Consider the following 12,836-nt stretch of genomic DNA (forward strand, 5'->3'; position numbering starts at 1 on the left):
AACAGAGCAAGATGCAGCCCAAAACTTGGAAAGTCGCTCAGAAGAAATCACTTTCCCTCAGTTATGTTCCATAAAGGATACAAATTTAGATAATTTCATAAAAGGTTTAGTCCTTTGTAGGCTCGACAAACAACTAGAGTGTGCAGCTGCCTATCTCAGTGGTGGCATATGGCTTTGGGAAGAAGACAGGTAAGTGAATGGCCTTTTTTAGGTGGAATTCTGAGACTACTTTAGGGGTGAATTTTGAATGTAATCTCAGGAAAACTTTGCTTTTGTGGAAGGTAGTGTAAAATGAATTGGCCATGGAGGCCCCCAGCTATCTACTCCTCTAGCTGATGGGATGGTAACCAGAAAGGCAATCTGCCTTAGAGGTGGACTAAGAAACAAAGTTAAGTGTCTCTGTATGCTGATAGGACTTGACTGAGGTCCCATGTTGGGGTAGACTTCATCATCAGAGGAAAGGTTCTACTATTACTGTCACGCTACCCCAAATGACTCATAGCCATGAGTGCCAACCTCAGGACAGACTGTCAAAAAGCAGGGCACATATCCCAAACTGGTTGTATGTTCTATAATTAGATCTCATCAACCCAGTAACAAATGTGAACTCCTGAAGTACTATAACAATCTTACCGTGGAGTCACAGACAGCCCTCTTGGACATTCCAATCTATCTTGCCACCGAGGCAAACTGGACTAAGTGATAAACACTTACTTGCACCAAAGATCACAAAATATTCAGATTGTTCCCAGTCCCAAGAGACTTATACCAAGTCAATATGTAATCCAGATCTCACACCAAAGACAATGCTTATACCCAAATCCTACAGTAAACCAACTAAGGATTTATTAACTAGGGGAAAAGACAGAGTTATTTACAGGTTAAAGAAGGCAACACATATACCCAAATGAGTTACAGCCTACAGTTCCAAAAGGTGACAGAGCTGTAGTAAATCATCAGCATTGAATATCTTTTAGGGCTAACCCAGGTTGACCCTAGTGATCTCTGCTTCTGTTTTGTAGTTCCAGCCCTGTGAGAGTCCAAACAGCCAAAGAGCAAAGTTTCTCCTTGTCAGGTATTTTTATTCCCTCCACCCCAGAGCCCAAACTGATGGGATAAGCTCAGGAGTAGGTCTCTCCTTCCCGGAGGGAGTTAGAAATGCATTCAACAGGGCCTCTGTCCTTTGATGCTATACAATTCCTTATTTGCCTTCAACGGGCTATCTTGTATTCAGGACAAGCACTTTATCTTAATTAATGCTTATTTTCCTGTTTGGTGAGTTATGCAATTACAGAAGTATACAATGCAAATACTCAATAACTTTATACATTAGGCTTTAGAGGTTATAAGGCCAATGCATGCAGCATCCTACAAGCATTTCATACAGACTAAACACATTCTTATCAACTTAACATCTAATATCTATTTCAATAATGCACACAGCTAAGCAAGACTGGTTTCCAGCTATGCATTTGTAAGTGTTCAGTCAGGCCTGAGGCCTTGGCATGAGCTGGCACCTGGTCTGCCGGCATCACAGACAGCTTCTAGAAAATGTACTGTACACAGAATGGGTGAAGATCAAGTGGTTGGTTACAGGCACTGATAACTGCTAAATCCACCCATAGGGAACAAAAAGATAGTTGTGAAATCTTTAAGGAAAAAGTCCAAAATGACAGGGATGCCAATATCCTGATGACATCTGACGCTGTTGGAATCAGACAGAAAACCTTTTTCATTTTGCTGTGTGGCACTTCTTTATGGAATTCTTCCTATTGGGTTGAGTTTTTCATGTGTGGATCCCAGGTGGTGTTGGTGGCCTGTGATATACAGGAGGTCAGACTAGATCTGGTACTCCCTTCTGGCCTTATACTCTGTGACTCAATTATTGTTAAGAATGGATTGTGCTGCTTCCCAGAATGTCTTTTCTAGGTTGGTCATCCACCAAAATAGCAGACTGCGATGTGGAGAGATGCCAGATTGGGATATCTGATCTTGTCTCTGTCCTGTGGTCAACAGGTCCAGGAAGAGCAGGATATGGATGCCCAGGCATGGTGATATTTATAAAACGCTTGGAAACCACAACTGTCTGCACCATCCAGGAGCAATCAGGATCACCAACATTCCCTCCCTCTTGCTTGATCTTCCTCAGAACCTCAGCTAAAAGCAGAATGCGTGGGAAGGCATGTCATTTGCCCCAATCATAGAACTAGAAATGCGGCCCCTCTGGAGCCCTGACCTTGAGTCCCCCGGAACAGTCATTTGTTCATTTCTTGTTCTCTTGTGGGAAGAGTCTCTCCAGCCCTCTCAAGAATCTGACCGTTATGTAATGGGAAAACACCGTCTGTCCATGGATCAGCGAGTGAAAAGCAGAGATGGCAGCAAGATGCACTGTAATGGAAGAGTGTGTGCCCGGCACTGGTTCCTCAAATGGAGCAGGCAGTCCAGCTCCTGTAAGGAAAAACGCAAGAGACAGATGCCCCATTTGGATGCCCAGCGGGAAAACCTTGTCTACTTGGCCAGGTAAGTCAGTCTAGTTGAGGGCTTCCTACTTTCCAGGAGAACCTTTGGACTCCTTCCAAACAGATCCACTCCTCCAGGTTCAGCCACGCAGCATCCATGCAGAGAGGTGGAGGGACCCAAGATTAGGGTGTAAGAGCCAACCATGGTCCTGCAATAGCCGGTCTGGTTGGTTGGGCAGAGTCCAGAGAGGGGCCGCTGACAGGCTCACGAGCGTGCCAAATCAATGCTGGCGAGGCCACGCCAGAGTGATCATAACCTGTGCCTGGTCCCTCTTGATCTTTGCCAGCGCCCTGCCAATGAGTGGAATCAGAGGGAATGCGTACATCAGGCTCCCTGACCACGACAGGAGGACGGGATCGGAGAGGGAGTCTTTGCTCAGACCCTGTTAGAGAAAAAAAAAACTGGTGGCATTTCCTGTTCTGTCTTGCAGCAAACAGGTCCACTTAGGGAGTTCCCTATCTTTGGAAGATCATGCAGGCTACCTCTGCATGAAGTGACCACTTATGGTGAAAGGAGAAGTCCCTGCTGAGCTGGTCTGCCAGCGTATTCCTGATGCCGGGAAGGTGACAATCTTCCAGGTATATTTCGTAGCTGATGCAGAAGTCCCAAGATGGAGGACTTCCTTACAGAGAGCCGACGAGCATGCGCCCCCTTGCCTACTGATGTAGAACATCGAGGCCGTATTGTCCGTCATGACTCGTATCACCTTGCCCGACTGGTGGAGCAAGACTCCACATGCCAGCCGGACTGCTCCAAGCTCTTTGACGTTTATGTCTAACCGCTCCTCCTCCGGGGACCACATCCCCTATGTCTGGAGGTTGCTGAGATGTGCCCCCCAGCTGAGGTCCAAAGCGTCCAACACCAACTAGATGGAGTGAGGAGGGCTGTCAAATGGAATTCCTTCCGGGACTGTCCTGCAGTAGGTCCATCATCTCAGCGAGGTACGTATCACCTGATGAATGGTAACGATCTTTTCCAGGGGGTCTCTGGACTGGGAATAAACTGTCGCCAGCCATTGTTGCAGGGGCTGCATCCGGAGCCTGGCAGACCACATAAGTGCATGCTGCCACGTGGCCCAGAAGGCGTAGACAGACGGAACGCGGAGACATCTGCAATGAGGTTCACCATCGTGTGGAACCTTTCCAGCAGCAAGAACACTCTGTAGCAGGTAGAGTCAAGGACTGCTCCGATGAACTCTATCCCCTGCACTGACACCAATGTCAACTTTTTGTCATTCACCGGTAGGCCCAGAGAGCGGCACATGGCTTGAAGCACCGCAACATCCCTTCAGACTTGAGACCAGGAGCCGCCCTTGATGAGCCAGTCCTCGAGGTACAGGTAGATCTGGATATGCCAGCGCCTGAGGTAAGCTGCTGCCACTGACATGCATTTGGTAAACACCCTCGGTGCTGTTGCCAGGCCGAACGGGAGGACCATAAACTGGCAGTGGTGGAGTCCCACCGTAAACCGGAGGAAGTGTCTATGCCCTTGAAATATCGCTATGTGGAAGTACACGTCCTTCGAGTCGAAGGCAGCATACCAGTCTCCTGGATCCAGGGAGGGGATAACAGAAGCCAGAGACCATGTGGAACTTTAGCTTCTGTAGGTACTTGTTGAGGTCTCGCAGGTCCAGGATGGGCCGTAGACTGCCCTTGGCTTTTGGGTTTAAAAAGTACCAGGAATAGAACCACTTGTCCCTGTACTCCAGAGGAACTTCTTCCACCGCACCCAGCTGTAGTAACCCCTTTACCTCCTGCGCAAGGAGAATCTCGTGAGGGGGTCCCTGAAGAGGGAGGGGAAGGCAGGTGGGAAGTTTTTAAGGTTTTAGAGGTTTTTAAGGTCAGGCTCGACAAAGCCTTGGCTGGGATGATTTAGTGGGGGATTGGTCCTGCTTCGAGCAGAGGTTTGGACTAGATGACCTCCTGATGTCCCTTCCAAACCTGATATTCTAGGATTCTATGAAGGGGGGGTAGAAAGAAACTGGAGGGTGTAACCCCGTTCCACTGTGTTGAGGACTCAGCAATCTGAAGTTATAGCAGTTCATGCTGGAAGGAAAGGCAGTCAGAGAATACTGGGAAAGATGGATCTGGGGAATAGTCTGATAGATCACTCTCGGGCACACCCTCAAAATGACTGTTTGGCCCCCTGCTTATTACGGGTCGAGCCCGACTGGGCAGAGGGTGGAGGTGGGTGGCGCTTGTAACCCTTGGCTTGTGTATGGGGCTGGTCCTGCCGAGGCTGGCTCCCCTGGCCTTGAGGCTGCTGCGGTTTGAACCACTTATGCACCAAGGCTGGGACGTAGAGACCCAAGGTTTTCAGGGTGGAGCGGGAGTCCTTGAGGCCATGCAACTAGCTGTCTGCTCCACAAATAGGGCCCTGCCGTCGAAGGGCAGGACCTGCAATGACGGTTGGCCTCAGTGGACAACCCAGAGAGGAGCAGCCCAGAGACTTGCCACATGTGTACGGGGAGATTTTGGCAAACCAGGAAAGTGCCTGAAACCACTATGGCTTATTGCTAAAAGCAGCCAAGTCAGCAGGCTGTAAATTAGCCATTCAGCACTCTCAGTTTGACCAAGGCAGGAGTTTTGGGTGCCACAGAAAGGGCAGCTTGAGCCCGCGTCCTTCCTGATAAGAATTGTGTTGAAGTGGCTGATACATGCATTTTCGAAGAGCAGGATGTGCCCCAGGAATGTCTATTGGAGCCTCAAGGCTGCAAACTCTGGAAAAACCCACAACTGGTTAATCGATAATCAGAAGGAAACTCTTGCTTGACTATTGAAACTGCTTACTTAACAAGTTTTCTTTAAGGGACATGTTTCAGAGTAACAGCCGTGTTAGCCTGTATTCGCAAAAAGAAAAGGAGTACTTGTGGCACCTTAGAGACTAACCAATTTATTTGAGCATAAGCTTTCGTGAGCTACAGCTCACTTCATCGGATGCATACTGTGGAAAGTGTAGAAGATCTTTTTATATACACACAAAGCATGAAAAAATACCTCCTCCCACCCCACAGTTTCTCGCTGGAGTCTGGATTTGAAGTTTTTTTGTTGTAATATAGCAACTTTCATGTCTGTAATCGCGTGACCAGAGAGATTGAACTAAAACCCCTCCAACGCATTATCAAGGATCTACAACCTATCCTGAAGGATGACCCAACACTCTCACAAATCTTGGGAGACAGGCCAGTCCTTGCCTGCAGACAGCCCCACAACCTGAAGCAAATATTCACCAGCAACCACATACCACACAACAGAACCACTAATCCAGGAACCTATCCTTGCAACAAAGCCCGTTGCCAACTGTGCCCACATATCTATTCAGGGGACACCATCACAGGGCCTAATAACATCAGCCACACTATCAGAGGCTCGTTCACCTGCACATCCACCAATGTGATATATGCCATCATGTGCCAGCAATGCCCCTCTGCCATGTACATTGGTCAAACTGGACAGTCTCTACGTAAAAGAATAAATGGACACGAATCAGATGTCAAGAATTATAACATTCATAAACCAGTCGGAGAACACTTCAATCTCTCTGGTCACGCGATTACAGACATGAAAGTTGCTATCTTAAAACAAAAAAACTTCAAATCCAGACTCCAGCGAGAAACTGTTGAATTGGAATTCATTTGAAAATTGGATACAGTTAACTTAGGTTACCTTGCATAATGACTTAGCCACTCCCAGTCTCTATTCAAGCCTATTTCGCCTTGTTTTTTCCTACCCCCCCTCCCCCCCCCCCGACGTTCTTGTTAAACCCTGGATTTGTGCTGGAAATGGCCCACCTTGATTATCATACACCTTGTAAGGAGAGTGATCACTTTAGATAAGCTATTAACAGCAACAGAGTGGGGTGGGAGGAGGTATTTTTTCATGCTTTGTGTGTATATAAAAAGATCTTCTACACTTTCCACAGTATGCATCCGATGAAGTGAGCTGTAGCTCACGAAAGCTTATGCTCAAATAAATTGGTTAGTCTCTAAGGTGCCACCAGTACTCCTTTTCTTTTTAAGGGACATGTCATTCTATTACTAATGTATAAATAAGGGGGAAAGTTTGAGGTAGTTGGACTCTTTTTGGACTCTCCCTCTGGATAGATCTTGCAGTCGCCACCGGCATACGTAAGATTTGGCCACCGCAAGCCTGCCGCTGTGCCACTCGAGAGCCACACTCAGCTTTGGTAATTATCAAGGGTTGGGGGTGTTTTACTAACCTTTTGCGAACATGTGTTAGTGCTTGAGACTAAGTAAAGTTTAGCTTTAAGTGAAAGCACTCTTGCGTTGTCCTGTTTGTGCCAGCCATCTATTGGTTGGATGGCCATGTCTCCCCAATTTATTTCCTGACACCACCTCGCACAGAGTAAAAGTTACCAAGAGCTTTGGGTTGAAAGAACCCCGGGTAACACATGGAAATAGCGGAAGCCATGGTGCGAGCAGCAGCATCTGACATTACCTGGAGGGCCATCCTGGCTGTAGTCGTACCCTTATCAAGGATCGCTCGTAACAACTTCTTGGAAGCCTCGGGGAGCAATCCTTCAAACTTAGCCATGGCTTGCCACATACTAAAGTCATATTGGCCAAGGAGGGCTTGGTGGTTGGCCACGCAGCTGAAGGCTGGAAGACTAATAAACCTTACATCCAAAGAGATCCAGCCTCCTCAAATCCTTATTTTTGGGGGTGACCCCAAGTTGACCTTGCCTCTCCTTGTGGTTAACCACCTCAACCACAAGGGAATTGGGGGCTGAGTGAGTATAAGTACTCATGCCCTTTGGTTGGCACAAAGTACTCATGTTTGGCCCTTTTAGAGATGGGGCCAGGGAAAAGGGGGTCTGCCACAGGGCCTTAGTGATCTTGGATACCCCTTCATGAAGGGGTAGAGCCACCCGGGCAGGAGTCGAGGAACAGAGGACGTCAGAGTCAAAGGCTCCTCCGATTGCTCTGCCTGAAGCCCCAGGTTAGAAGCAACCCTCTTCAAAAGTTCCTGGTGCGCTTTGGCATCATCCTAAGGAATTGGGTGAGGGGGCCCCCACAATAGCCTCATCCGGTGACAATGAGGATGATGCCGGTGCCGTGGGAACCTCCATGTCCACTGGTGGTCTAGCAGCTTCCTCCCCGGGTCCTCCTGGACCCGCGGGGTCTTACCCTCCCAAGCCTCGAGTATGGGAGAGGGATGCGATACCAAGGCCACTGGCCTCTCCAAGACTCCCAACACTGATCAGGCAGCCTGAGAAGGACAGGTGAATCCCCAAGGGTTCCCCAGATACCATGGCGCAAGCCACTGTGCTTAGGGCCATGGGACAGGTTTCAGTGCCGATAATATAGTCGGCACTGCTGATACTGGGACCTGTCCTGCAGTCAGGGAACCTCACTCCAAGCAGGAGCTACCAGCGGAGCAGTCAGTCGGTCCCGGGCAACCAGCATCGGGCTGAACAGTGGCTCTTGTCCAACTGGTGCTGGTCACTGCATCCTGAGGCCGACCTGTCTGAGCAAAAAACTGTCTTGGTTGGGCTCTTGGAGACTGACAGCGTTCAGTGGCTACCCAGCGATCTGCATCGGATACCCAGCAATCCACACCTCACACTACTCAACCAATTCCAGGACATCGAACGGGACTGGGAGCTACTACAGGCTGGTTGCCAGGAGGATTGTCCTGAGCAGGACGACCTCTTTCTTGGAGACAAGCGATGATGACCCAATGATCAGCAGTCTCTGGTGTCTGATCAGTCCCAGGACCGATCCCGGGCTCTTGAAGACGGTCGGAGCCAGTCCCGGAGTTCATGCAGGGTGGTGCATGCCTTAGAGGGTCTGCGCCAATCTACCATCAAGGTACGCCTCGAGTCCCACAATCGGTGCCCCTGGTGCGGAGACCGAAGAGGGCTCCGCCGAGCCTGCCTCTCGAGTCCTGAGGCGTGATGGCTTTGGGCGGGCGAACAGTGGTGGGAAGTCCCTCTCGATGGGAATTGGTACCACTGAGGTGGGGACACATGCATAGGTCCCAACATGGGTTTTCCCAGAGACCGGGGTACCACGAGAGCCAGCGTGGGCAGCACCGGGAGTATCAAGATTGCTTGAGCTGCTCAAAGAGCTTCGGGCATCGATGGCACCTGAAGCTGGCTAGGGCCTGCACCACTATCTGGGGTTGCAGGCAAAGCCTGGGATGGGCTGCACCACTCGACTTGAGCTGGGGCCCGACCTCCCAAAGAGGGTGTTGAGCTGCCTGGCACAAGTTGTGGCTCATCCCCAGCCCTCTCCATTCCTCTCCTGGTCTTTTTCAACTTCTTCCCCGGAACTGTGGAGAGGGACTGGTGCCGGCTTGCGCAGAGGGTGCGGTGCTCGGTGCCAAGTCGGACCGCTGCTATGGTACTGGAGTGAGTGCCAACTCCATCAGCAGCACTTTCAGATGGATATTGCGCTCCTTCTTCATCCTAGGTTTAAAGAACTTGCAGATATGGCACTTACGTGCCCTTCGCCTAAGCAGCTTAAGCATCTGGTATGTGGATCGCTGACAGGCATAAGCCATTTGCAGCCGTCGCAGAGGTTAGAGCCTGGGGACAGGGGGATGCCCCATCCCCCCAAATGAGTCCTGTTTGGGATTAAGTAAAAGTTGAGAACTACTAAGGCTGGGGATGATTTCATAATTAAGAAACTACTAACTATATGCAACTATATTTCAGGTTTTCAAAGTTCACAAGAACAGAAAACAAAACAACGTTTGCCAAAGCAGCAGACGTTCCACCACAGTCACTGGTGGCAAGAAGGAACTGAGGGTGTGAGGAGCTGGCAGTGCCCCATATACCATGCCATATGGGTGCTACTCCAGGGGGCACCAGAGCCAGTCCCCTATGGATACTGCTCAGGGAAAAACTTCTGGCATCAGTTCATGTGGCGAGGACATGCACCTAATATGGAATGGACATGAGCAAGCACTCGAAGAAGACTCTTCTGTGTGCAGGATGCACAGCTACATGCAAATAAGTGTCCTTCAAATGGAGAGATGTGTACCAATTGCCTTTGTTCAAAAATGAGGGAATTATGGAGGTCAGGGTAATCATCCTGAACATTAAGTTTAGGATGAAGATGTTCATCCATCTGAGATCCAGAGTGGGTCTTCATCCTTCTTTTTTGGGGAGAGTGAGGAAGCTTTTCAAGTAAAGTCATTTTCCCTTCTGTTGAGGAGGTATGGGTTCTATTGCCTGCAGATGCAACAATGAATCTACCTCCTGATAGAGCATTCTTTTGTGAGAGGGGTCCCTGAAGAGGGACAGCGGGGGGGTGGGGAGAGGCGGCTCTTGAAGGGGCAGGGAAAATAATGGTGTAACCACTAGTGCTAATTTCCAGAACCCATTTGTCTGTTAAGATGTCAGGCTTGTGAAAAGTAGGCTAGGCGGCCACCAAATTGGGTACCAGATGGATATGGTAGAGGGACTGATTCGCAGTTCTCTGAGCTCCTATCAAACATGTTTTCTTGTGGGATGCTGGGGTTGGAAGGATGATGGGGCAGGGGTTGTGGGGGATGTTATGCTTGCTACGCTGCACGCTCTGCTGCTTGCTGGGTGGCTCATAACCCCTCTAATGATAAAAGGATTGAGGAGCTGATCATTGCTTGTGGGGCTGAGATCTGTGCTGTTTCATCATTGGCACTGGAGTGTAGATGCCCAGTGAGCAGAGAGCTGCCCTTGAGTCCTTTAAGGAACGTAATGACTCCTGTCTTTTCACTAAAAGAATTGTTTCCTTCAAAGTTCAAATCTTTCGCCATGGATTACACTTCTCTGGGAAATCCAGAGGACTGGAGCCAGAACGCCAAACATACAGTCATAGAAGTCATCACCAAGTGGGAGGCTGGATCCACTGCATTGACTAAGGCCTGGAGGGACAATCTGGCTAGCAATTTACCCTCCTCAATGAGTGCTTTGAATTGGAGCCTATCCTCTTGTGGGAGTTTGAGAGTGAATTCTGCTAACTTAGTAGAATTAATAAAATCATATTTTGACAATAATACTTGATAGTTTGTAATGCAGAATGGTTAGCTGTCACATTTTTTCTCTCCTGAAGAGATCTAAACATTTAGTTTTCTTATTGGAGGTAGCGGATCTAGGCTGTCTCCTTCTTTCAGTGACAGTCTGAACTACTAATGAATTAAGAGCAGGATGCGTAAATAAAACATTCTGCTCCTTTAGTTGGCATGAAGTATTTCTTCTCCATTCTTTTCGGAATGGGGGCATAAGTGACTGGAGTCTGCCAGACGGTCTCGGCCAGTTCTAAGATAGCTTCATTAATGGGAAGTGCCACCTTACTGGGACCAATGCTCTGGAGAATGTCCAGAGATTTATGAGGTGTCCTTTACCTCCTTCAGAGAGTGCGTCAGTGCTCCTCCTGTGCAGGTCTTGAAACTGCCCATAGTCATTAGGAAGTAAAGATGAGGCTGGTGTGATCACTTCATCTGGGGATAATGATGAACCATTGGAGCTGGTGGTTCTGCCTTATCCAGTTCTTCCGATTCCTCCATTAGTTCTTAAGGAAGTTCAAAATCCTCTTTGCAAGGGTAGGCTTGTCTGGATTGACTGTGTAGATTCAGGATATTGTCTGTATGGGTCCCCTGGACCCCCAGTAAGGCCCTAATGGAAATTAAGGTAGTCTTCACGGAGTAGTAAGCTACTCTTGATCCAAAGATGCATAATCTCTTTTAGCGGATTTGGACAATACCCAAGAGACTCTGGACGTTCTGTCTGGGCTGACCCCTTGTCTTGATGCGCGTGGTGACACTTTCCCACTAACATCTGACTCAGAGGAGGTGGCAGCTTCAAATTCCATGAAAAATGCTGTCAATATGTGGGGGCCTTGTTATTCCCTGGCTGGTATAGGATACAGGTGAGCAACTCCCCTTTCTTATGAACTCTGGACCAATGGTGGGGGTAGGAGAAGGCCCCCCCCCACACCCAGCTCCTAACTACTAAAAACTACACAAGTATAAAAATGGCCTAAAACTATTCTATAAAAACTAGTTACATAAAATTACAGTCAGATCTAGAAGAATCTAGATAATGCTGCGGATACTGAAGAGGCTCCATCTCAGACCATGGTTAGTGGAGAGGCAGTTGGTCTGCACCACCCCCTGTGCTCCCGGTTCAGATCGTGATGAGGAAAAGGGTTGCAGGCATAGACCAATGAACACTGCTTCTGGTCTCTGGCACATGGAGAACATGTGCACCCAAGGTGGAATACACACAGGGACCATTTCTCAAAGAACTGTATCCTCTTGCAGTAAACCTTTACTGTAATGCCTCTATTACCTTTTGACTACCCACACTTTCTCTTGCAGTTTGGTAGCATCTGCAACTGTCAGACAACCTTTCACGAACATGAAGCATCCAACACAATGCACATAATTCTCTGAAGCAACCTACAAGAGAAATAACACAATATAACTTGTTACTTAAAGGTGAAAAAAAGGAACAACTTGTTAATTAAAATGTTCAACTACAGGTAACAGTAACTTAGAGGAAAGGTTTTAATTCTTGATTTTTCAAGAATGACCAGTAGTCAGATTTTTGTAGGCAATTTTTGTACCCTTTGTAGCAATGAGTTTTAATATCTCAGTTAGATCTATAAAAACATATGTTCAACATCTTGGAATAGAACTTTCGGCCAGATTTTCTTCTATACTAAAACAGATTCAGGACAGGTGAGCATGAGGAGGACCATCAGGGTGCAATTACATGTACATTTCCCTGATCCTCAAGCTATTACAATCACAGCCCTGACCCTGATTCAGGTTAAGGCAGCCTAGTGGATGCTCTAATTTAAAACTGCTGGTTATAGTCAGTCACTAATGGAACATATTAGTTGTATATGGTCACTCTGCTCCCCTTCCCAGCCCTCTCCACTCCCTCTTAATGCCCCACTTTTTCCTCAGTAAGTCCTCTATGTTGGGAAGTTGACACAGGAGATTTACTTCTAGCATGAATGTGCCCCATGTGCTTAAGCTCAGATTTTTTTTGGCTAGCAGCATCTGCTGTGTACGTGCCTATGCCCTAAGTGTCCTCACACACCCACAAATGAGGGCATAAAGGGAAGAACAGGCCCAAGTGTCCCTCGGTTCCTTTACCAATACAAAATGCAGGAGTTATAGGACTCTGCAGTAGCAGGGAAGGAGGATGGGTTGCAGAATACATACAAACAATGCATTTCAAAGAACCACAGTTACTGCAGAGTAAATTAGTTTGAGTGATTGTCCACATGTAATCCACTTCTGGTGACCTGGAGCATAAGGGGTGGGTGGTTGGTGTTTATTTCAACAGTGACTTTAGGACAG

General features: G+C 48.1%; 1 protein-coding gene across 17 annotated transcripts in view; it reads right to left on the minus strand.

The window, feature by feature from the left end:
• The window catches only part of CPLANE1 (ciliogenesis and planar polarity effector complex subunit 1), a 180,046-nt gene that overhangs the window by 99,553 nt on the left and 67,657 nt on the right, over positions 1-12,836 (minus strand). For all 17 annotated transcript variants that reach the window (XR_012668393.1, XR_012668392.1, XR_007356612.2 and 14 more), the window contains one exon: positions 11,815-11,924. Coding sequence is in view for 14 of the 17 variants with exons in the window: in XM_048849585.2 (XP_048705542.2) it covers positions 11,815-11,924 (110 nt within the window). In the remaining 3 variants the exon portion in view is untranslated. The remainder of the gene's footprint in view (positions 1-11,814; positions 11,925-12,836) is intronic.

Source organism: Caretta caretta, chromosome 5 (genome assembly GCF_965140235.1).
Source record: "Caretta caretta isolate rCarCar2 chromosome 5, rCarCar1.hap1, whole genome shotgun sequence".
In the NCBI taxonomy this organism is placed as follows: Eukaryota; Metazoa; Chordata; order Testudines; family Cheloniidae; genus Caretta; species Caretta caretta.